Consider the following 25,012-nt stretch of genomic DNA (forward strand, 5'->3'; position numbering starts at 1 on the left):
TCACTCTTCTGCAGTGCCATCGATGATGTGCTTGAAGGAGAACGGAGAAAATTTGTACCCTGCTCCCACGTAGAACTTGTTCTGGAACTCCACCCTGGGGAGGAGCGGAGAGGGGCATCAGTGCTGCCCGCAGGCAGGACCTGCGGCCAGCCGAGAGGACAAAACGTGGCATCCACGGAAAAAGGAGACCATGGGAGATGGTGGCCTCTGAGCCAAGAATGTAGGGTCCTTCTGGAGCCAGCAGTGAGACACAGGCAGCCCAGGGAGCAACCCAGCACACATCACCTTTGACTTTCCATCAGTCAGCCTGGAAATGCTCCTTGTGAGGCCAGCCAGCAGGACCTTGCCTGCCCGCTAAACTACTTCTAGCAGCTCTGAAAGCCGGGATAACCACCTGGTGGTTGCACAGTCTGGCGGGAGACAGACGTCTCCCCCTCCCTTCACAATGACAAGCAACTGCCCCATGGTTTGCCTTGGCAGTGTTTGTGGTTTGTGGTGGGACGCTACGTGGTGAAAAAGGCCACAGAGCTTGGGTGCTCAGGCAGGATGCCAAGTTATGGTGGTGGTGAGGGGTGATTTGTTACCTTGGTCTTGCTTTACATACTAGCCCGATGGTGCGTCCGCACCGCTGTCCTTGCCTGGCCTGACATCTAGTTAAGGCAGACATGAGCTAACTTGAAACTGGTTTGCCACAAAGCCAAAACAGCCTGGAGCTCAACCTGGGCTAACAGCACAAGTGCTGACCCAGGTTTTCAGCAGGTTTTGCAGCCCCGGCTGAACTCTTGCTGCTGTAAGTAGACCCCAGCTGTCTTATTTGATGGTAACCCTGGGTGGGATACACAACCAGTGGTGTGGCTGTGGTGCCTTCAGGCCTTATCACGCGGGTCAAGGTGGCCTTGGTGTCTCTGCATGTTTACCAGGGAAGAATTGCAGGTTGCTGTTTGCCACACATGCCCACAGCCACCGCAGGCTCGGGAGGACAGGCAGGTTGCTCCAGGGAGCAGCTTAGCGATGGAGCAGGGAGCTCTTGACCTCCCTTTGGAGGAGTCTCCCTCGCTTCATTTGCCGAGGGGGACTGATGTCCTAATGCATAGGTACTAGTGCAGCACATCTAACACCTGCTTGATCCCTCATCCACAGCCTGATCCCTCCCAAAGACAGCTCCGGGAAAACCTCCAAAAGCCCGCACCACCTACCAGTGCAAACGCAAGGCGTGCAGAAAGGCGGAGAGGCCCTCCATGACAAGCAAGATGGCTACCGTCAGCACTGCAAATGCCGCGAAGATGATGAAGATGACGATGAGGCCTGCCCAGCTGCTGTTGTTGAACCCGTTGTGCATCACCATGGTCCAAAGGACCTCTGACAGTTCTGCAAAAGGAAATAAAGCGAAAACAGTGCTGAGCAACAGCTGTGGACAGACACAGCGTGCAGTCTGGCAGCTCACCTGTTTTTCACAGTTAGATGAGATGGCCTAGGATAAAATGTACATGACAGTAATCACGTACGGCCACCCTGCCTCTCCATGATGACTGGGGAAGCAAAGTGGATGCAGAGTGTTTTCCCTTGCTCCTCTTCACTGTGTTAGAAGCTGATGGTGCTGGTTTGGCTTGGCTTTGCACCACAAGTCCATGCAAGCACGCTACCAAGACTGCTGTTGCCCTGGCATGATACAGTCATCAGTTTAATTTGCACCTCTTTAACATGTCAGATGATAGGCAATATGCGGAGCCTTCTAGGACTGCCTGCTGCTAAATCCCAGTGAACATGATTGATTGACATAGTCAATACATGTGTAGATTAGGTTATAAGCTGTACTGACTGATGCTAGCTGAGACCCACAGGAGACATGTAATTCCCATTTGTTCTCCAAACCACTTCTCCTAGGGTGTCATGGAGAAGCTGTGGTGGGAAAAAAAAAAGACAACTGGTTGGTCCCACTCAAGACAGGCTGTATTAGTGTTTAGGTTGCTTGCATGCCCTTAAAGATCTTTTTTCCTGCACAGGTTTATATCAACATTCACAGGACTGGTATATCTGACGTGTCCTGTCAGCTCAATAACATATTCCAAACTTAACTGCCCCAGTCATAGAGGATAGATTCAGGACTAAGCAATTTTCCTTTTGTGATACAGGCAAAGCAAGGACTTAGCCCAGCTATTCTCCATCCAGATGCTCCAGCCACCAGTTCAGCCTTCCATTTTGCCAGTCATTGGTCCTTGAGCCATATTCAGATTCAATGACCTGTTACTTTAGGTGACAATAGATTCAATGGATCCCCTGCAACTACTGCCCTCTGGAAAAATACTCCTGTCAGTGCCAGTTTGTCAGGCTACAAAGGAATATGGTTGTTTTCCAGGCAGAATTCTGACATAACGCATAGGACTGCCCTTAGCTAAGATTTTTAGTTATTTTATTTTATTTTATTTAGGTACCTGTCCTCCATGTAAAGCTAATGTTTATTAGCTTCCACTCGACTCCTACTAAGCTCATTTCTGTGCCAAGAAGTACAGCTCACTCCTGTCAATCCATGGCGTGCCTCTCCCCCCCCCCTTTTGTTTTCTTTTTTGTGTGCCCGATTCTTTAGGGCGGGCGCAACTCCTAGCCACAGGCAGTACAGCAATATTAATAAAAAACATTTCAGAAAAATTAGAGTCGTTGAAGTTCCAGCCTGAGGCAATTTCTAGTATTTGAGCATTTGGTTTTATCTTAAATCAAGACAAAAGACATTGAAATGCTGTACATTTCTCATGGAAAGTGAGGTTCCACTAAAAGTTGCTGGGAAAAGTCCCAGTGAAAATGACAAATTCCAGGAGTTCTTGAACCAAAACTTTCCTTTCTAGTTTGCTGAACAAAATGAAGATAACAATTTCAAGTCATTTTGACATTCATCTGCATACCCTAAGGCTACAGCAAGTGTCTCTTGGGAAGTGAAGCTATGGTTCCCATACTGCCTTTACCTCTATGGACCGGAGTACCCATTTGGACTGCACTTCCCACACACCATGAGGACTATTCCAGAGGGGTGGCTACAGAGTAGCGTGGGAAAGGAGCCCCAGCCGGTATATGCAGCCATATATATCAGTATATATGCCTGATATATAGCTGCCAGGTATCACCACTAAAAACTGTGATGGTCACCATGAAACGCTCGGACTGATCTGACCTGTAGCAAAACATTCTGAGACATAAATGTCCACAAGGAGAACTATGATTTCATGGAGGAATTCAGAGCAATAATCAAACACTAGCAGAAGCAGCAATCGGCATGGAGTTGCTGGCGAAGTAGCTAACAGGTAGTCAATCACTCACGTGCATGGGCTAAGCTCAGTGCCCAGAGCCGCAAGTAGGATGCTGTGTTGGAGATGCAGCCAAGGCAGTATTCAATGGTATGGATAGCTTGGTGGACAAATGTGTCTCCAAAATTGAACTGAAACAACATAAACCCAAACATATTTTATTAGGTCTTAGTTCAGCGCTTCCTGGTTAACAGGCCAACACTCCACCAAAGGCTCTTCATAATCCTCCCTTTTTCTTGATAAGTCCTGAGCAACACACAGATAGTTCCCAGATAAAAAGACTGCTTTGAAAATTGTCAGTTCTCTATGATCTTCCCATACATTCTCCCCAGAGGAATGCAACTCCAGTGAAAAGCAAATATTCAGGAACCAGCTCATATTCCAGTCTTATAATTTCAAATCTGGAATAAGATGGCAATCCAATTGCTACCAACCTTTGTGATTTCTTGTAGAGACAGAAATTCTTATACAAAATAGTGTTTTTCAGACTATCTGCCTAATGGCATATGCGTTTTGGGAGACATCACTAAATAAGCATATCTTCTAAGACTGTGAAGATTCCTTGTGAGTGGGAACAGTCAGCCATATCCACACTCAGTATTGTTGATGCTCCCAACTGCTACAAACACTTTTGTCGCTTTTTTAACTGTGTTGCTGCATACTGCAGAAGCCTTTGACAGTATGTGCCAAAGCAAGACTTTTCTCCCTAGCCGACACTGCAGGCTGCCAAATTTTCAATGCTCCTTTGCAATTTAAAGAAAGGAAAATTCACTGACACTTGGGGAAGGCTTGACCTTCTCTGGGTGCAATGTGGAAGTGAAACAACCCCCCCGGGCAAACAAAAGCTTGAAGTTTGTAAAAGCTTGAGGTTTGTAAGAATGCCTGCCCTCACCAGGCAAAACTAAGGGCAGAATTTAGAGGTATTCATTCTATGAAAATTCAAAGCTTACTGAGCTTGGAAACACAAGCTGTTGCAACAGTGTTTCTTGGTATCTTGTTAAAAAGAAAGGCTGGCAACTCTGCAAAAGCCTTCTGCTTGAACTTTGCATCTTCTACTATTGTGTCTGAATAATTTTCTGCCCACATTTTCTTACCTCTTCATCATCATCCTCATGTCCTCCATGGCCACCACTGTGGTCTCCCTGGGAAGCTTTCTTGGAGTGATTGATCTCGGGGACGTCTACCTCATTTTCACCTCCAGGGTTTCCTGAGATGGCTTGAGACTGAATCTTTCAGAAACAAAATATAGTATGTCTTTTGTGTCATGCTACAGGTTGATACCAAAATGAAGTAGACCATGGCACGGAACTCCATCAATAACCTCATGATGTGTAACATATGAAGGAATATATCATGAACATGAGGACAATTTCAACAATAGTCAGTCATCATGGACCACAGAAACTGAATACTCCTGCCAAATGGCTAATAATACTTCAATGTTTTTCATCCTAGAGCATTTTCCAGTGATTCCATCTAATTTGGAGCTAGTTTCTAGTCTCACAATGCACCCTTTATACCCGCCATGAGAAGATCCATCACTTTTGGCAAATGAGAAAACTGAGGCACATTAAAGCTGATGATCTCAATTAGATGGGTGCAAATCAAAGGAATTAGCATCAAGTGGAAGGGAAATGGAGCCTGAAAGGAACAGGTGACTTGATGAAGGTCACACAGCTCCTGGCATACAGACAGAAATATAATTCAGATTTCCTGATTCATTTTAAATTGACAGAAGCCTCATGACAACCCATCTTCTCTCTGTAATCATTCTTTACAGAGCTTTTCTAGAGGCTTGAACAACCTGATCTGAGCCTTACTCCAGAAATGACAGCACAGCATAAGAATAGCCCTACATTATACGACTACAACAGGACTGTTATACAGCATAACCAAATATGGACCTCATGGCTTCTTTCAGGTTCTGCCCTGTCACTCTTTATAGCTTCCAGCAGGTTTCATGGGCAAGGTCTCGTGATAACATATTGTTTCCTATTGCAGCAGTAATCATTGTCACACTCGCTTTATCTTTGCTTTACCTGAATGTCAGCATAGAGAATAGACTTTGTTGCAAACACATAAACCTGGGTAAATGTAAGATGTGATCAGACAGCTAACATGTGAAAATTAGGAACAGGAATACAGGGGCATAATAGGAGGTGGGGAAAAGCTGTCAGATGTTGCTAGCATAAAAGCAGGAGATGGAGTCAGCCATGTCAAGCTTTCATCCAAATCCCAGAAGAATGACAAAATAAGAAATTACAGCACAGAGGCAGGGCTGCAAAGGTCTCCCAGGGAGCTGGCTTTCAGTTATAGGTCAGAAGTGACTGGGTTGGAAAAGGTCATGCAGCACAACGAGCATCTCTTTCTTCAAATGGAAACATCTGTGCCCTATAAAAGGTACTCCAGGCACTAACTCTGCCTATAAAGAGAAGTAAATCCTGACAGACAAGTAAAGTCCTGTTAGCATAATAAAGGGGAGAATTAATGAACAACTGGGAAACTGCAGCTGCTGCAGTTACATGCTGAAGAGTTGGGCAAACCGCAGAGCCCATGGGAAGGATGGCTCCATTTATGTGAAGGCAATCACTTAGGGAAGAAATCAGTGCTGGAAATCAGGCAACAGCTTTTAAATCAAGCCTCTCTTCCAAGCAGTGTTGATCTCTCCAAGGCCAGGAGTATTGCAGATGCCCCGCTCCTATAGAGCGGCCAACCAGCGGTTAGTGGTGGTTGTGGACTGAGGTCTCTGCCCTGTCTTGGCTTTACAAGCACTTCAGTCTTTCTAAACCTTCTCTGGTTTTGGATATGACACTTGGAAGAGCTCAGTGTCAGCCTAACTCCTCTCCCAACAAATAGGGTATGGCCTTGTGAACAAAGCTCCTGCCTCCCGTTAAGATGGCTCGGCCAAATGTCCATACACATGCTCTCGGCGCATGTGCCGTAAAGCACAGTTTGAAATCACTGGAGAAACTCTGAGATCAGAGAAAACCAGAATTAGATCACTGCAAACAATTCTGGGAGTCTGTGTCCTCAGCTTTGCCTTTGCTGTACTGAACCCACCTTGCCTGATCAACATCCCTTACCATGCGCTGCGCTTTCTGGTGGTTGGCTCGGAGGATGAAGGGTTTAATTAGGAGCATCCAGGGAACAGCAATCAGAGCAAATATGACCAAGAAACTCTGCACTTCTTTCTAAAAGACAGAACAACAAGAAGAGCAGAAAGTTACTTTACTTCCTTTTAGCCAACTACATTTATGGTTAGAAACCTGATTCTATAAAATGGTATTTTTTTTATACAACAGATATACTCCTTGTGTTGGTTGAGCCTCTTCTGCTTGTAAGGACATGAAAATAAATGTATCCTGCTTAAGGCTCCAGAAAGCACTGCCAGCCAGAGATGGTTGGAGACTCAGAGTTGAAAGGCTTTCACATTGGAAAGGGTTAATTTGCCAAAAGCCAATGTTACTGACTTGAACCTGGCTCTCTAGTGTCCCAACTGAATGTCCTAAGTGCTGGATGAGCCAGTCAGTCTTTCTTGTTTTGTTCAAAGTAGAAAAGCTGCAGTAAGAGCCAAGTCATGCAAGTCTCCCCCAGGAAAGCAGCGAATCCAGAATTTGCTCTACATTTGCAATCCCAGAAGGGAATTGAATTCCCTTAGCTTAGGTTTGATAACACATTGTCCCCACATTATAAGGGTTCTTGTTGCAGTATGCTACCCTATTGCTGTCCTAACATAAGTGTTTGTACTCTAAGGAGAAAAAAAAAACCCAAACCAAACCAAAACAAACCCACACCACAAAAAAAAAAAAAAACAAAAAACAAACAACAAAACAATCAAAAAAACCCCCAAAGTACAACTTCTGCATTTTTTTAAAGCTGGCTCACATCTCTGATCACCTTATGGTTGGTCTCATACAGTCTTTGCATTCAGGCTACCCAGGTGGATGGCACAGACTGTTACTGGTCGGGTAGGAGGATAGGAATATGAGAAAAAAATTACCATCTTGGAAAGGCTTTGGATTCTTACAAAGCCAAATATTATCTAATGACTTTTTGAAAGCTGGGAAAACTGTGTTTTCCCAAACTCCCCTGCAGCCTTAATGCAGTTACTTGGAACTGACTGAGGCTCTCTGCTAACTCTGACTCACTAGCAGCTCTAAAACTGAGCTTACATTGAAGTGCCAGAGTGTGCAACTGTATAGACGTAGATGCATACATGTGGCTGGAGGCAGCATTTGCTTGCAGATTCTTCACTGATGCTGCTGATGTGGATTACCTTTTTTCTTGCTTGATTTTACATTCTGAGCAAATAAATAGAGACGACTTTAAAAGGAGTTTTCTCTTAGGGGAGATTTTTTTGCTTTTGTTTTTTGGGGTTTTTTTTTTTAGTGAACTCCCCAAGGGAGGTATTTCTGACAAAAAGCTGCCAGAAGATCCTCTAGCTACTTCTAATATTTAGCTAAAAATATAAAGTTTTCAAGTTTTCCATGAAGAAAAAAGAAATTATCAAGGAACGGAAAGGCTTGCTTTGTCCCTAGCATTGTGCCAAGTCTTCAGGACAGCGTATCTGCAATACCCAGCTTTGCATCTCTAATCACCCTTCTTTCCTTTTTTCGCCAAAAGTATCTTAAATTGCATCATCATTCTTGTAAGGGTGACACTAAGAATGAGGTTTCCACTGCATCACTGATTGATAGCTTCTCTGTCCTACCTGTCTATAAGGCCAACACGAATACCAGAAGAACAAACTTCTCTTATGTGACTGGCATTTGTGATTGAGCTTCCGAGCCCGTTCCCCATCTTTACGCCCACTCTACGCAACATCCACTGCGAATCCAAAACCAGCTACAGTGGATTCGAGCTGCTTGATCCATACCTGATGCAGATATAATGGAGCATTTGAAGTGTCACTGTAATTGAACAGAAACATGTTGATGAAGTGGATGAGGATGCTTGGTGCACTCTGGGATGAGTGGACATCAAAATGACACCATTTGAAAATAATCATGAAGACCAGATAGCCAAAAAGAGAGATAATAAAAATCATCTCTGGAATGAACTGAAGGATAATGTTTATGTATTTCTTGAAGTAGCTGGAAAGAATCAGGAAAGATAACTACAATTAATACACTGGGTATTAATACAAAGTTGCACTCAGGGATGGCAGTACAGTACACTATTTGGTCTTTGGAAAATAGCATAAGAAACATACAACTATCACTAGCCAAGAAAGAAGTCTGTAACTGCAGTCTTGATTAATGAAAGCCATTATTTAAATATAAAAGCCTTGTCATACTGATTCTCTTCAGGTTTTTGTGCGTGACCCACCAGTATCTCAGCACATCAAAAGATTACTACATTGAAATAAACCCTGATTTTTTTAAAATGGCTAATTTACAAAGTAAGTTAAGCATTATATGCTGAGGAAGGCAAAACCAGATGTAGAATCACTTCTGCATGGGCAGTCCTCCTCTCTGTCATCTGCAAACACTTTCTGTCCTTGAAGGTCACTACACACCTTCCAACTTTGGAGAGTCTGTCAAGACAGTAGTGTCAGCCTCTCCACTCTCACACAATTTCTTATTTTTTGTTGCAAAATACAGAGGCAAAGGTATAGATGCACACCCACAGATCCTGACTAAAGGCCCACTAAGTCAGGTGAAATGCATGCACAGACACTGTGCAAGATTTCTGTGTGCTTTGGATTAGACCAAAGGAGTTTGTCTTTCAAGACAAAAGTTATCCATAGTGGGAGGTGCTATTTATTTTTAATTTAGTGTACTTCAGTATTTCTGCAGAATCAAGAATATAAGAGAGAAAGCAAAAAAGAGAGTTTATCCAAAAGAATATCTGCAATGTGATGGCCATCATTCTGGCCCTTGGACTCAGCACTCTGCACCAACAGTGGTGTGAATCTGTTGGTGTATGGAGCATTTCTATTCACCCTGGAGAAAGGGCAAAATTCAAGTAATCGGTCCAAGATATGAGGCTTTCTCTGAATGAAGGACACTAGAGGTGAGGACTTGCATGCTGCTGAAATGGGTTTGGTGAAACATACTTACATGTGGTTGAAGAGACTGAGTACCACCCCAAAAATCATGTGCACTATCCCTATGACAACCGACATCTTCATTTTGTAGGAGTTCAGGAAGGTCAGCTTGTTCAGTGCAACGTTCCAGATCTTTGGGGAAAGGAGCCAAGATAGAAGAACAAGTTTTTCAGGTGTGTGCTTAATAACAGATTTGTGGAAGTTGTTGCTTTGTTGCCATTGATTTACTCCTACCAGTTCTAGTAAGAAGATAACAAGTGACAGAAATCTAGATGTTCCTTATCACTCTGCCAAGCTTCTCATCTAAAGTATTATTATCCTTGTTTAACAGAGAAAATAACAGGCGTTTAAAATGACGTAGTGACTTTGCTTCAGTCCTCCAGAAACCAGTGCAAAGGCTGGTAGCAGAACCTAGATCTTTTCAGTGTCATTCCTTGTCCCTGGGCTGAGTTATCTCCTTTAGCATACATGGAAAGACATGAGAAAATCCCTCCTGCTGCTACGGAAATTTGTTCCACCTTCACCAGAGAAGTACCGAAGGCAGAGCATGTTCAAACTTCTTGTCTGAGCGAAAAACCAGCTCATTCCAGCTCCCCGGCCATGGAGATCAGATTATCGCCCGCCTCTCTGTAGTAACCTTTCAGTTGTGTTAGGACAGTAACCATATGCCTCTTCTCAGTCCTGCCTTTTTTATGTTACAGAGCACCAGGGTTCCTTCTCCTTTCTTCTAAAACTTCCTAGACCCCAAACTCTTCTGACCCCAAAGATGGTAAGTAGATACCTCTTTTCAGATATTAAGTATAGTACCTGCACAGAAAGGAGGCAAGACAGGATTATTTGGAAGGCAAAACATTAGCTTATGTGCCTTTGTCCAACATGCTTTGCCTCTTCTATGGCTATGGAAGAGACTACCTAGCCTCCTCAGCTCAGGGTGCCTCTTTCTCTTCCAAGATATACCTCAGCCATCCTGCCAGGAATTTCAAAATGCAAAGAGCCATCCATCCTTCTGGGCAGATGACAGGGGTAATTTCCACAGAGAGGGCCACGCAGGGGCCAGGGCTTGCCAGCCTACGCCTTCCCTGCCAGCACTTGTTCAGCCATTCCTCCCTCCCAGCCAGGGGTCACAGACTCTCGAGCAAGCAGCAGCCCGGGTGGGAGAGGGGCTAGCCTGGGTTAACCTAAATTAGGGATGTGTTGGGGCAACGTACAAAAAATTCATCTTCCTCTGTTGTGACTTCTTGCACTGCCTATCTCCCGGGCAGAGCTTTAAAGCCTAGTTTGTGAAAAACTTACTACAAGGTCAATCTCTCTGCAAACCAAGGGAAGCCAGTGTTTCTTTGTGTGACCAACTGAAATGAGAGTGCATCCAGCAGAACAGAGGTTAACTGGCTGATACGAAGATTGAAACAGGGAAGCTTGATGTTAACAACTGCGTTTCAATATGTGATAAAGAGAGAACGGCAAGAAAAGGGAAATAGGACACAGAGAAGAAAATGTGGATCCATTAGATAATGCTGGCATTTACTTCACACTTCATACAATAAATACACTGCATAGAAATTAGGACTTTGCCCTCAAAATCTTGTGAGGTAGCTCTGGAATGGATTAAGTACTCAGGTAAGGAAATGTGAGTCCAGCAGCCTGGTGACATAGCGGAGACCGCAGCACAAGACCACTTTCCAGTGAAATCAAAGTTTCTTCCTGCTTATCATTTTGCTGCTCTCTGTGCAAAACTGTCAGCAATACATACCCTTGATTGCTAAAGAAAAGCATCACAACTACTATGTAAAGAAGAGACAAAGAGCAAGAAGAGAAGAGCATGTCTTCAGGCGAGAGAGCAGGGAGCTACTGATGTACCTGATATGTAACAGGATTGAAATACAAATTATCCTAGAGCAATTTAATTTAATTACCGGATCTATTCCAAATGGATATGGATTTCCAGAGTAGACTCCTGGGACTGCTGGATCCAACTGCAGCACCGTATTGTCCAGAAGCACATCCTTACTGCAAAAGAAAAGTGAAATGGCCTTTCCAGCTTACTCTCACTATATAAGCCTATGGTACATTTATGTGAGACGAGCTGAGGACTACTGCATGATACCTGTCACCAGCTCCAGCCTTCCTGTGAACTGTTATCCTGGGCTTGTGTGCACAGGTAGGGTTGGGGGATGTCTAAATGGGTCCTACACAATGACAGTCTCCATCACACTGATAATCCTCCATGCATCAGTCCCGGACACCTGCAGATTTTTATGCACATCAGTGCCTGAACAAACAGGCCTGTTCCCGGGGACTCTACATTTCCATTTCAATAGTGAGTTCGTCTGTGTGTGTCAGACAAAACCTCTGATTCATTCATGACTGCATCCACAGCAGGGAGTTCTTCCCTTCCCCGCACAGGCAGTCACTGTGTCTTTCTTTCAAAGCCTACGTGCTCCATTTGGTGTGTTTTTACTTGTTTCCCACATTTAGCCACTTACTTCCAAGTGCTATTTTTAAACATGGGGATGATATGCCAGGAAGAGCCAAAGATGTTGAAAGATTTGGAGAAGCAGTCATTGTAGATGAAGCCAGTGTACATGGAGAATATGCCCATGAGCAGGATCAGGTAGCGCCCACTGAAAAACGTGTTCCAGATCTGCAGGAGGAGAAGGCAGTGCCAGTGACCAAAGTACCTGCAGTCCCATCAAACTGTGGGCCTCAGCCAACAGGAGACATGATTGTACTAATATATATAATTACTCATAGGAAAGTCCGGGTCCCTTGGGCGCATCCAGGTCTCTGTGTAGAAGTAGGCAGAATTACTTGCCAAATCTGTGCCTCACAAGCATCTTCAAAGGATATTCACTCACCCTTTGGGAGGCTGGATGCCCCCTTTACCAAATGGGGATGACAAGCCTTTTTCTATGCTGATAGGGTGCACCAGCTCCCTGGTACTTACCTCATTAGTGCTTTTCTGGGCCAGAAGGCTCTTCTCATTAATGACCATCCAGAGCGCAAAGCCCAGCATGACAGCGCCGTGGCCGCAATCCCCAAACATCACCGCAAACAAGAAGGGGAAGGTAATGATAGTGTATGGAGCTGCAGGAAGGAAAGGACAAGCAGCTCAGCTCTTCCTAAACAAAAAGGTCGCGGCAGAGCAGCAGTCCACTCCACCAGACCATTCCTCACTGCTGCTGCACTTAAAGGCCTCCATGATCCCTCCCCTACTCACCAGGCAGCCAGACCTAGTGCAGAACTAGCTTTATCACCAGAAAGATTGTCCAATTGTATGACCTGCATCTTCCTTGCAATTTTAGCCTTCATTTCTTGTTTCACCATAATAAACACCATGCGCAGACAATTGCATTCTGTTTTGCAAGAGAATAATGAACTTGAAGTTTACTATCATGTTTTTCAGTCTTCTCAGCCTCAACAATCTGAGTTCATCTGGTCCTTTCCCATGGTCCCTCTTCATTCTCAGTGGTGTCTTTCTTTGAGATTCTCTACCATTGTTTCACAATTTTCTCAGCTCCTTTTGGCCTTTTTTTGCCTCAGCACAATGAGCTCAACTTATATTTGCCTTGTAAGCTTAGGTCTTTTCCTCAGAGCTGCTACCTCACCATTGTTCCCCATCCTGTATTTGTGTAGTTCATTATTTCTGCCACAGTCACTGAAGGCTGATGGCCAAATTCTTTGCCTGAGAAAATCCATGCCTATGCACAAAACTGTATCCATTTTTACCAGCAGAAAATATGGCTCAGATTTCTCAATCATCAATGAGTGCGTATTTTAGGATAGTGATGGAGCTCAAAGGCTTTACCTTGGCTCTAGCAAGCCACGTGCAGGTAGCTGAGTGTTTCTCACCTGGGTTCATCTCCCTGTAGTTGCCCACACCGTATGCATCCACGATGTTCTGAAATCCAGCTGTGAACTTGTTGGTCCTGTTGAAGGTGGGTGGTGCCATCCTGGTGTGTATGGCGGTAAGGATAGGGGTGATAGTAGAGCCACTGCGCTCCTGCAAACCCGGTGACAAGGACAGACACAGTCAGGGTGGCTAGCAGAGAAGAATCAGTCCCGCAGCACCACGGTCTGTGTCCAAACATGCACAGGCAACAACATGAAAGCTGGTTTTGAGAATGTTATATCTCAACCCTTTTTCTAATATCCAAATTTTTCCATTTTCTGTGCTATTGATTTGTTCAGGAAAAGCCGCCAGCACTGCTGACTCGTGGGTCGATCACAAGCCTGCTAAGATTTAATGATGACCTTAAACTCCCCTAGGCCAAGCAATCATGCAACAACCTCAACTTTAATTAAAAGAGAAAAGGGAGCCCAGCATTACGGTAACAGACAGCAGTCTGAACACACGGTCAACATATATAAACAATGCAGTTTGGGTGAGAGCTCGGGGGACCCAGAATGTTGGTCTCTTACCATTCCTTGATGGAGAGCTCTTTTTATCCGCCCAGCATCAGCCACTGGGAACCAGATCTCTGCAATGACGCACTGCTGGGTGACATCGATGTTACAGCAATTCAGGATGTGGTAGATGGCTTTGATTTTCTTCACCTTGATCCCCCAGGACCACAAGTTGGCTGCTGCCTCATGCAGCAGTCGCTGGCGGTGGGACTCAGTTTGGGTTATCACCTGTAAGCGCAGCACAGGCAGCGCTCAAGATAGGAAGGCATAGGTGGCATGATCTATTCAGCAGTTATTTGGGGAAGGCAGGTGGAAGAGGCTTGTGGAAAGGGAGCAATTCATATGAATGTATGGGTTATCCTGGAGGGCAGTGTGTGCAGGTCTGGACACAGGAGCACTTGACACGAGGTGCACAATGCTGTTTGCTAAGGACTCTCCCTGCATGGCCCCAAGCCTCTGTAAGTGTAGAGGAGACCATCGGGAGTTCCTGAGCTGTGGTACTGGCTCCTTACCCAGTTGCTTACAGACTGGTTACATCTCACCCTGCGTTCCCACCCTGCCATCTCCTGCAGGCAGCTCTGTGCCACGAACTTGGGGCACATCACATCCATGAGCGTGCCTGCACTGCTAAAGCTACAGCTCATGGCGCTGGTGGGACCTCCATGCATCACATGGCCACCACGGTGCTGCGGCATAAATGAGCGATGGAGATAGATAACACGTTAGGAAGATAACCTGTGTGGTCTACAAGTGCTGAAGAAGCCTAGCTGCCCACGATGCTCCGGAGTGAAAGTCAGTTTGGAAGCAGTCCTGCGTGCAGGCTTGGCAGTCACTGGCATCCACAGAGTGGGGTGACAGCAGGATGTCAACTGCTACATGGGCCACCTCAGGCAAACAGGGTGTCCACTGCCTTCTGCCTCGGGACCCACTGACTGTCACGCACGACAATACAAAGGTCACAGGCAGGAGTCCCTCCAAAAGGTGCGAAGTCCTGATACAGCATATGGATATACAAGGTACTGAGCACCCATAGCAACTGAAGTTGTAATTTTCAGCCCTGTGTTAAACATTGGAGTAAAGAGGTTGGAGACATGTACTTCTATAACAGCAGTCTTAGCTTTCTACTGTTAGTGTGACAAGTCCCCCAAGATTTCCTTGGTAAAGAAAACCTAATTTAAATATAAAATAAATCTTTAGACTCCTCTCTGAGCCTAGTATAGTTGTACTATAGTTGTGACTGAACAAATTCGCTAGCTGCTGAGGGAAACCACGCCGTAAGAGCTAGACGAAACCATTTTGAACAATGTGCAATTTGGTTACAATACCTGTAGCCTGCTGATGACCTTAGATTCCGCCCTGTAGCCCCATACCATAGGGTCTAAACCTCTGACTTCTGCACGGCCAACAGCAGCAAATAGTTTTTGAGCCCTCACATGGGAGGCTGTCCTCCAGCAGCTCCTGGGGGGTGTAAATGGGCAGAGCAGAGCACAAGCACTGGCCTCCGCAGCCGGCGGGGGGGACCGCTCCTGGGCTGGTGGCTTCATCCCCAGCCCCCGGCCAGCTCTGCACAGCCAGCTCCCAAAACAAGCCTGGGATCTGGCCATGGCCACAGCGTTTCAGACAGGACGAATGTCTAGGCAGGTCCCACTTGCAGGATTCAGACCCCAGTAAAGCCACTGCCACTTACTGTGTTTAAATCCTCGATCCTTGTGTTGACTTCATCAAGCATTTCTCGGCGCTCGGTGGCAGACTCTGGACAGGGATAGACGATGGCACGAAATCTAGTCTCGGTAAGAGAAAAGCGAGAAACACCATTTATTTGACTGACTTTTTCTTCCTCTGGACTCTTCTCAGCTCAAAGGTGGGGAAACCAGACTTTATTCCTCACCCTGTAGTATACTCTTCTTACATACTACAAAGTTGTGCCTGCTCTCCCAGAAAGGTCCGAAAAGGTACATTTACCTCTTCATGAGAAAACGGATCCCTTCATCTGTTCTAGCTGAAAAACCACTCCCTGTTTCAGGTACTACAAGGTACCTGATTTTATACAGTGGTCAGCACTAATATGTAGGCACCTCCCTTATGCCCACAAGCTGCCTGAGCTGCAAGAAGCCACAAAAGCCCACCCTGGCGAATGCAGCCCCCATAACCCGTAGCCAACAGATGTCCCTCTTGCACTGAGGCTGGAAAAATACGGTGTTCCCCTTCTCTGCACTACCCTCTCGCAGGCACTGGGGGAAGACATCAGCTGAGCTACCGCTGCGCGGCAAGCAAACACCCTTCGTGCATGCAGGCTGTGTAAGTAAATACCCTGGGCGGGGGAAGAAAAAAACAAAAAGCAAATGCCTGCATATCCAGGAGGAAAACAAAAGGAGGATGGCCATACACCCGGCTCTTGGCTTCTGGTCCATCTGTTTGGCTAGACAGCTTGGGAGCAAGGGAAGGATGGGTGAAGTTTTCTAAACACCCGAGAGTGGTATCCGTTACGTCAGCTTAGATGTGGCGTGACCAGGCCAGTATAAATGCTTTTATAAGCTTACCCCCAAGGCTCTATTTGGGAGATTCAGCTGGTTTGTTTAGTGTGGTATAATAAGGACTAATGTGGGCTTCTAATATGTGCGTGAAGGTCTTACCTCCATGCAGGTGTTGTATACTGCTTCATCCAGAGTATGCAACATGACCTTCTCTAGTGCAGATACAAGTCACACTAATGTAAAGGTGCTTACAATAATACAGCACACTGCGGTGTCTTAAAGCCACTATATGAGCCCAAAACAGCCAAATAGAAATGAATAAGTTGCATGTCTTTCTGAAGATTGCATAGCTACCCGTCCTGCCTGCAAAACAAGCCCCAGAGTATAGTTCATGGACAAAGAGCAGGCACAAGGAGTTCCCACTGGACCTTGCAGATCACAGGGTGCACGGCTGCAAGGCTCTGCGCCTACAGGTTTTAACTGAGCGGAGGTGCTGCGGTAACTGAATAGCAGAGATCCCTCCACTTGTTCCTACTCGGTTTGTTCAGTGGTATCTAGTCCTTGTGCTAGCCCTGCACTTCAAGGGCATTATAAATGTCGTCCTTCAACATTGCCCCTACAGGTCTGCACAAAGAGATCACTGCTCTTTACAGAGTGGAGATCTTCTGCCCACCTAAGGCAACACACTTCCACCATCCTGCAGTGGAGTTACGCTGTTAGGGTTGCTGAAGGGCTGCCTTTCTGCATGTGAGATTAATTAAATGAAGATGTAACAGGGTCATAGGGGTCTATCTCTGTTTAAGAGACAAAAACGTGCATGCTCTGTGTACAGATAAGCATCGTGTTTTGGCTTTGTCTGAGCACAGAATATATCACCACCTGCTCTCCAAAATCAGTTCCAGCACACACACAAGTGAGGACAGTTCCAAATTGAACAGAACTCTCTGCAGTTTCCTAGAGATCAGCCCAGAGCTGTGTGTAATGACAGCACGCGCTCTTCAGCTAAACTTCCCTTTCCAAAATTGAATCTCTCCTCTCTCAACACCTGGTATTCGTTTCAAAAGGTTATTCACCCTACCTAATTATTTCCATCTTCTTATTCTTCACAGCTCTTAGTTCATATTTAATAAGGATTTTTAATCAAACTTGAAAGCTTATTCCTCTTTGCTGTACAGTTCCCCCGTTTCCAATAACGTTATTGCAGCAGTGTTGCTTTGATCTTTTAACAGCCATTTTGCATACTGAGTATCAGCTTTGCCCTAATGGCACAGACGTCTCTGAAAGCTCCAGGAGAATTCAGCAGGGAATCCTTACATTGATAAACCCAGTTTAGTATTCACATTAGCACTGAGGCAGCCGCGAGAAAAGGAGGAAAAGAAAAATTCTTACATTTTCCTCCTCCCTGCTCCCTCTACACCTTTCACTAATAAATTTGTGCACGGACTTAATGCTCATGAAATTGGCAGAGTAATGTTACCAATTAGAGTCAAGCGGGGACTACAAGCATAACCTGAGGCACACTGCTCTGCAAACAAGTCTTAGCCTGCCTTGCCCGAGACTGGCTTATACCAGTCCCATGATTTTTGCAGGATATTTACTTGTCATGAATGATGACTTAGTGCTAAGCAGAAATGTCCTGCTGGGGCTGGAATGACACTGCCATCTGCTTCAGGTATAGTTAACCCTGCCTTAAAGATGGACCAGACCAAAATGTCTTGGCCTGTGTACCAGGGATGGCTGATCGCCCACAGAACACAAAAGGAGAGTCATGGGATTAATACATGTAAAAAAACCTGCCACTCAGCAAAACATCCGTATATACGTGCATATCAGCAAGGAAAAAATTTAAAAGAGAGGAAGGAAAGACATAAAGGATGATTTCAAGAGTAGCCTGATTAGCTGGCAATAAACAAAAACCAGTGCGCTAACACCGCAAAGGACATCCTGTGAATTTGTCTTACGTAGGTATGTTTTCCTTCAGTTACAAGGGCCTGAGAGAAACAAGTCTATGTTCCTTTCCATGAACCTCCCACCACATCCATGCCACTAGCTTATAACAACTTTGAATGTCATGGCCCACCCTGCAGGGATCTGCTCAAAATTCAGTGCCGCCTGGCCCCGTGCTCCCAGCTGCAACCTGCTGCAGGAGGACGTGCCTCCGGTTTGGATGATTCTGGGTTCAATCAATAACGAAAATGCTGACAGGCATCGCATTGCCCGTTCTTTTATTCCCACCCCAGAAAAAAGTATTGGGCTTTTGACTGCAGGGAATTTAAAATGCTGCGGGGGGGGGGGGGGGGGGGGCGAATCCTCCAAAATTAAGCACCTGCAGCACTCTGCGGGCAACCCCAGCCAGCTCTAAATGTATGGTCTGGCAACTCGCAAGGCCAGGGGCAAATGCAATGGGAAGCGTTCACCACCAGCAAATGCCCATGAGTGCAGAAGGGGAGGAGGGTACTGAACAGCATCTAAAAAGCAGGCAAAGAAATGGGAATGGGACATAAGCAGGAAATTGTAATCCGGAAAGAGAATGAGACTTGCTGAAACCTCAGAGACCGCTGGCAGCAGCAGGCTGACCCTGCACAGTGGCGATGGCAAAACTGCTTCCACGTCTGAGGTTCAGGATCAGAAATCAGTGACTGACAGCTGGGAGCCTTCCTCCAGCTGTCCACACTCACACGGCTGCTTTACAGAGAGATGCCCAACTTAGAAGGGCTGAATTGCTCTCAGGATGAGCATTGCCCCCCCACTGCCCATAGAAAACATCTTGGAGAGTCCCATTGCTAATGCAGGAACTGTTAACAGTCCCCAGGGGTCTGTTGCTTCATGGGACTGAAGTCAATTCTCCCAGCTGGATGAACTGATCTTCCTGCTTTTATTCTGATTAAAGGCAGGATGTAAGGAAAGACCTGCCCTGAATGCACATGTCGGGTACGAGCAATCGCTCGCCCCCTCCCCGCGACCTCCTGCAGCCTGCAGGCGCTTGGCTGGCCCCGCTTGGCCGAGGGGCTATACCTGAAATGGATTCGGTGACAGCAGACAGATCCCCTCGTCAAATCTGATTTACACTGCAACAAAGCCCATCGGTCATCAGCGTTATGAAAGAGTAACAAAATATTCAACTTGAATTATCTTTTCAAGATGCTTAACAGGGTGGAAACAAGTCAGGTTGTATGAAGCTTTCATTTCTCTCCTGGGCTCTGTCTCTGATTACACAGATATTGCTCAAAGGCCTTGGGAAAGGGTTGAATAAACCACAGCATCATCTTTTCACAATGAAATGCAGGAAGGCTTGAGAGCAGGTCGGGGATTACCACGTTCCCAGTGGCCAAGTAAGGGCCCCTGATTTTCAGGGGAAGGATGCTGAATATTTCTTAAAAACCAGTCCCCTTTAGGTTGTCCCAAGTTAAAAACCTAGAAGCTGAAGCTACCAAGATCTTTATGTCACTTTGGAAAATTTAGAACCTCAATTTCCAAGTACCAAGGTAATGAATTTCTTTCATCATTAGGAGCAGCAGAGCTGAGGAGCGGAAGGGAGCTCAGTGGCAGAGCTGACAGCCGGAGAGCTGGAGATCTAATCTCCAGCTCCAAATTCAGCCAACCTGGGCTGGCAAGTAAACACCTCCATGGGAGTCACTGTGGCTTGCCCACAGACCTGCCTTACCCATCACAAATCTTCTTGATTTTTTGTTTAAGCTGCTCTCCTTGATAGAAGATAATGAACACGTTCTTCTTCATCTCTTCTCTCTGCAACACAATTCAAGCAGAATTTAATGCATCCAGAGCAAAGAGTCCATTGCGGAAAATATGGTGGGGTTCTTTTTGGCAGTCTCTCCACTGGGTTGTTCTTTTCCCCCAGTCCCAGTTTTCCAACAGTAATGTTTTGCCTAGATGTTGCTTCAGGGACCAGGCACGGGCGGCAGCTCCAGGTTATGGGGGAAGGAGCAATGTGGAGTGGAGAGGTAGGGGACCAGAGGTCCACTGGGGCACAGGGCTCACCCCAGAGACACCAAGAGGAATCGACCCTCCGTGACCAGCCCCAGGTGAGGACACCCACAGCCCACCTCCCCGGTGGTCCACGTAACACAGCCACCCTGCTAGGGCTCACACGGATCTTAACCAGGCAGGAAAAAGAAGCCACCTCGACAATAGCAAAAGGGGAAAGCAATGTCAAAAAACCCTCTCCCATCCTCAAACTTTCCTGCCTTTCTTCTCCAGGCTGCCTTCAGACACCCAGCTCTGGTGTGGCACAGCCAGGGCCCCAGTTGGGTTTCTGCAGGTCACAGGCATGCACGAGGAGCAGGGTGAAGCCAAACTAGGTTGGTACCTACTGTCACGGGGTCCTCGAGGGGGGTGTCCATTTCGGTGTACCTCAGGTAGATGTTTCCCCTGCAGGCTCGCCACAGCAAACGCTCAAAGGGTATCATCCTTTCCCTCTTTATTACCCCTGCTGTAAATCTGAGTAGAGTTAAAAGAGAAATAAATTACAAGCCCATTCTAAGTCTTTTAGGACCTGTAACACACATGGTTTTACAATCTCTTGTTTTCTAGTCCATGATAGCCAGGGCTCTGCTGCTGCTGTAGGCACTTGTAGGAAAGACCTCCTTGCTCAAGCCTGGCTCTTATCTCAATCTACTGACTTTATTCTTTTGCTCTTTCTTTAAAACACTGTAAGTCCTCCCCAGATCAACAGAAAAAGGAGACAATTCTGGCTAGAAATGGAGGAACAGAGAGATGCTTACAGTCACACGAAGAGAGACTGCCTGAACGACAGAGGTAGGAGGTAGCAATTTTGAAGTGCTGGTTTATCTTTACTCCCTCCTGTTTTCCCAGAAAGCACCAGACTGCACTTTTGCAGTGCAGCATGACATGCTGGCATACACCCACCAAGGCAAGCCCTCTGCAGGTGTATGCTTTGCTCATCAAAGAGTTGAACAGGACTTCAGAAATACCAGCAGGAGTGGCTAAAAACACTAGCCTGGAAGAACACCATCAGAGAGTTTCACCACACATAGCTGCTGTAGACACAAGGAAAAGCTGTTTGAGTCGATGCTGTCTACCAAATTACCGTCAGCGATACGCATGGTGGTGTTTCTGCTCCCCTAACTCTCACCCTCTGTGCCACTTTCTATTGCAGACAAAGCCCAGTGCAAGCAATCCCATGGCTTTTTGCTGTGGTTAGACATCCATCCCTGAAGACCAGGCTGGTAGCCAGATGCCTGAGTCCATAAGCCACAGGTGAGATGCCATAAGATAACAATTTTCAGTTATCTACTAAGGGGTCACTGGAATTGGTGGCCTGGAAGTAAAAGTCCATTTGTCCCACTGATCCATAACCTGACCATAGTTTTGATGATAACTTTAGAGGACAGACACTCTTTCATCTTCGTTAAACACCTACGCTTAAGGGGCTGGTGAGCAACCCCTGGTAAGGAGCTGAAGGAAGTGTACCAGTGTCACAGCAATGCAGTGCAGGTGGGGAGCCTGGCCAAGCTGGGGCCGTCACCAATACACACCCCAGCTTGGCAGCTGCAGCAGCAGGACTGCTTCTCAGCTCCAGTAGTCCAGATGTGTCTTCACTGAAGAAATCATCTGGCAGATTGGTTTCTGCCTGGAAAACATTAGTTTTAAAAAACTATTCAGCATTGCCAGTTTGAAAACTGTTTTCACATTTTTCTCCTGGCATTTTTTCCCCCAAAGGTAGCTTTCCACACAGATTTAGACCAAAGGAGAAAAAAAAAAAAAAAAAGGTAAACTGTGTCTAAGCAACTGAAAAGCATAAATGCCATTTTCAAAGAGATCTGGGAACCAAGTTCTTGAGCCCCATTGACTCACGGAGTGATGCAGGCTCCAAAGTGACTGAGGTGCTTTTGCAAAAGTATCTTACTGGCTTGTGGTAAAGACTGCTGGGTTTTGATTAAAAATAAATAACAGCTACACACACCAAATGAAAATGTCAGCATTTTTAGGAACTTTCTACATCTCTGTTGGAAGAGCAAAGAGGCCTCTCACCTCAAAGAAGTCCTGGGTTTTCTTCAGCAGGTGTTTGAGCTCTGTCAGCTCGAGGAAGTTCTGCTTCAGTGTTTGTTGGTTCTGGTTGGCTTCCAGCAGCTCAGCTTCAAGTTTCTCCAGCACCGTCTGTTTAGGGTCCAAGCACATCCAGAAAAACTCTGAAGCGGATCAATGGGCCTTCACCAAGCTGATATCAAATCTCAAATAATAGATGTTGGGTTTTTTCAAGGGGGAATACAGAAATACTCAATGAGCACTTCAGTGAACACTGAGTTTGTAGGAAGATATTCATCAATGGAAATGCCTCATTTTCCCAATGTCACATTCCCTACTAGATGTTTTGTCCTCTTCTGGCATTAGAGTTCTGACTCACCTGACCAAAGCACAGGCAGGTAAGTGGGTGCACAGTGTGGGTGTCTCAGCCTGTCTTGGCACCTCTGTGTTTCCCTGCAGGACATCTCAGACCCCAGGTGGACTGGCTGTCAGTCTACTGACTACAAAAGCAGCCTATAACATGGCCATTAGCTTAGGTTCATTAGCTACAGGCCAAAAATAAGGTGAGGTTGTGCATCCAGGAACACACCAGGCAATCACCTTGCTTATGAAGTTGAAGGCCTTGGAAAGCATGATTTTTCTTCCTAGTCACCTACATGTGCAGCATTTGAAAATTACCCAGTCAGTAAACTTAGCTTCCAGCTGGGCTAGAATAAAGCATCCCTTGCACTTCTGAATGCAAGGCACAAATATTTGTGTCTGGCCCTAGGATTACCGTATCACAACCATACTCCCACTAGGACAGACTGCCCTGGAGTTTTTACGCAGTGAAGCCGGTTCTAACATCAGCTCTCCTGGTTAAAACCTTCTTATTCTCTCCTACAGAATGATGGGGTCATTCTGTGGTAGTGATACCTTCCCATTAATATGTGGGACCAGAGGGATGTTTCACAGGGGATGGTAAAAAGACTGGGCTCCTTTAGGAACATGCAGTAAGACCAGCCTTAACCTAGCTGCTGAGACAGTGAGCCGGGGAGCATCTCCACGGGCAAGCAGAGCCCTGTCAGCCTCAGCTACCGGGTCCTTCCTTGCAGGGGAGGGCTATATCGAGCATATTACACAGACATCACGGTGCACATCCCCTTCTCTCTCTCCTTGGCCCACGTCAAATTCTGTACCTCCATATCAATCATTTCCCGAGGCAGGGGGGTGTCTGGGTACTTTTCTAGTTTGACTATCTCAACATTGTCTTCCATCTCATTTTCCAGAAAACCTGCAAGGAAAGGACACAGAAGTCTCCATACAGTCATCCCCGCTGCATCATCCTGGTCACGGGCTGCTGCTAACCCCCCTGCCAGGACCGAGGCATCACACAGAGGAGTGACGAGATGCAGCGATACACAAGGGCCATCATCCCAGTGCATAGACACAACCACCAAGAACTGGCCACCCCACAGCGTCCTTTCTTAGTGAGGACGCTGTTTCTCCTGAAGTCATGGTAGCTCCTCCACTCTAGCAATGGCAAGGACTGTCACAGTGCCTATGGTGGGCACTGGTGTCGTGGGGGGCGGGGGGGGGCAGAGCTCACAGGACACACATCCATGGGGCAGCAGATGCCACAAGCTCTGCTGCTTGGGTTTTAAGGATTTTTCCCCAGGCTGAAGCCATTGTACTGGTGTAAAAGAGTCAGGTTATCTGGATTAGCCTCCTGCCCAGCCCCAGATTTATCTTGTGATTTTACATAAGCTAATTAACTTCCTTTCAGTTCAGTTAACCATTTTCAAAACAGGGGCAACAATTTATTGCCCATATGGGGTGAAGTGGTAATTAGCTGACACATGCAAAACATTTCCAGGGGCTCAGATGAAAACATCACAATTTTGCCACTAATTCTGCTCCGCAGTGTGAGAGCACTTAACAAAGAAATAAATCCCACACCACCAGTTGGCAGAAAGCCGATTGCATTTGACAAGCATTTACTTACGCAGGATCCTCTCCAAGGATTCGCACCTTCTCACTTCATTCACAAACTTTCTCTGGAAGCTGTTGACGTTCACATTCAGCTAAAAACAGGAGGGAAAACAAGCCCGGGGCTGGAGGCTGAACACTGCTGCACTCATTTTTAACATCAGCAGAGAACGAATGCCTTCGGTGCGGATGGCCAACACTGCTGCATCTTACAGACTCCTAGAGGCAGGGCAATACCGTGGGTTTCCTTACGGCCAAGGACATCATGGCCTTATATTAGGCTCATTTCCACCCAGTCTTGCTGTGACAGCAGGAATCATAGATGGACTCTCATGGAGAGACCCCCCTGTTTTCTGGTGGTGGAAGGAATCATCCTAAGATTGTGCAGCGGGCGTGCAGAGCACTGGATGGGGACTCAGGGATGAGTCGGCTCTCGGCACGGCGATTGGCCTTCAGATCGGCTTTGGGGAAGTCCCACTGGGCTTTTTGACCACCCTGCAGGCGCACCTTCCCCAAGTGCTTTGAAGGAAGGACAAGCACGCCCCGGGGTGCATCTCCCACAGCTCCGCGTGCCGGCCGGGCAGTACTCACATCTCTGAACTGGACCAGACCCAGCTCCCCCAGCTCAGCCACGCAGCAGTAGGCAGCCTCCACCTGCAGGAAGAGCTGCACCAGGCTCATTTCCTCGCTCCGGAAGACCGAGGCCATTTCGCCTGCCCTCCTCCGACCTGGGTGTCCGTGGGGACCTTGGTGGCAGCGGCACAGTCTTCCTCGCCCAGGGAGGTGCCAGAAGGTGCCGAGCACTGCAGGAACAT

At 46.5% G+C, this 25,012-nt stretch overlaps 1 protein-coding gene across 1 annotated transcript; it reads right to left on the reverse strand.

Moving 5' to 3' along the window:
• ATP6V0A4 (ATPase, H+ transporting, lysosomal V0 subunit a4) lies at window positions 1–24,992 on the reverse strand. The gene is made up of 20 exons (XM_010566273.1): window positions 24,789–24,992; window positions 24,214–24,292; window positions 23,408–23,502; window positions 22,236–22,361; window positions 21,740–21,834; window positions 20,555–20,681; window positions 19,888–19,970; window positions 15,437–15,530; window positions 13,765–13,977; window positions 13,195–13,345; window positions 12,290–12,429; window positions 11,829–11,986; window positions 11,259–11,352; window positions 9,359–9,477; window positions 8,173–8,389; window positions 6,380–6,487; window positions 4,391–4,525; window positions 3,310–3,427; window positions 1,197–1,368; window positions 1–94 (listed from the first exon to the last, which is right to left on the reverse strand). The coding sequence occupies exons 1-20, from the start codon at window positions 24,903–24,905 to the stop codon at window positions 1–3; spliced, it is 2,535 nt and encodes an 844-aa protein (XP_010564575.1). The 5' UTR covers window positions 24,906–24,992.
• Window positions 24,993–25,012: the final 20 nt, after the last annotated feature.

Source organism: Haliaeetus leucocephalus, unplaced genomic scaffold (genome assembly GCF_000737465.1).
Source record: "Haliaeetus leucocephalus isolate CR32 unplaced genomic scaffold, Haliaeetus_leucocephalus-4.0 Scaffold206, whole genome shotgun sequence".
In the NCBI taxonomy this organism is placed as follows: domain Eukaryota; kingdom Metazoa; phylum Chordata; class Aves; order Accipitriformes; family Accipitridae; genus Haliaeetus; species Haliaeetus leucocephalus.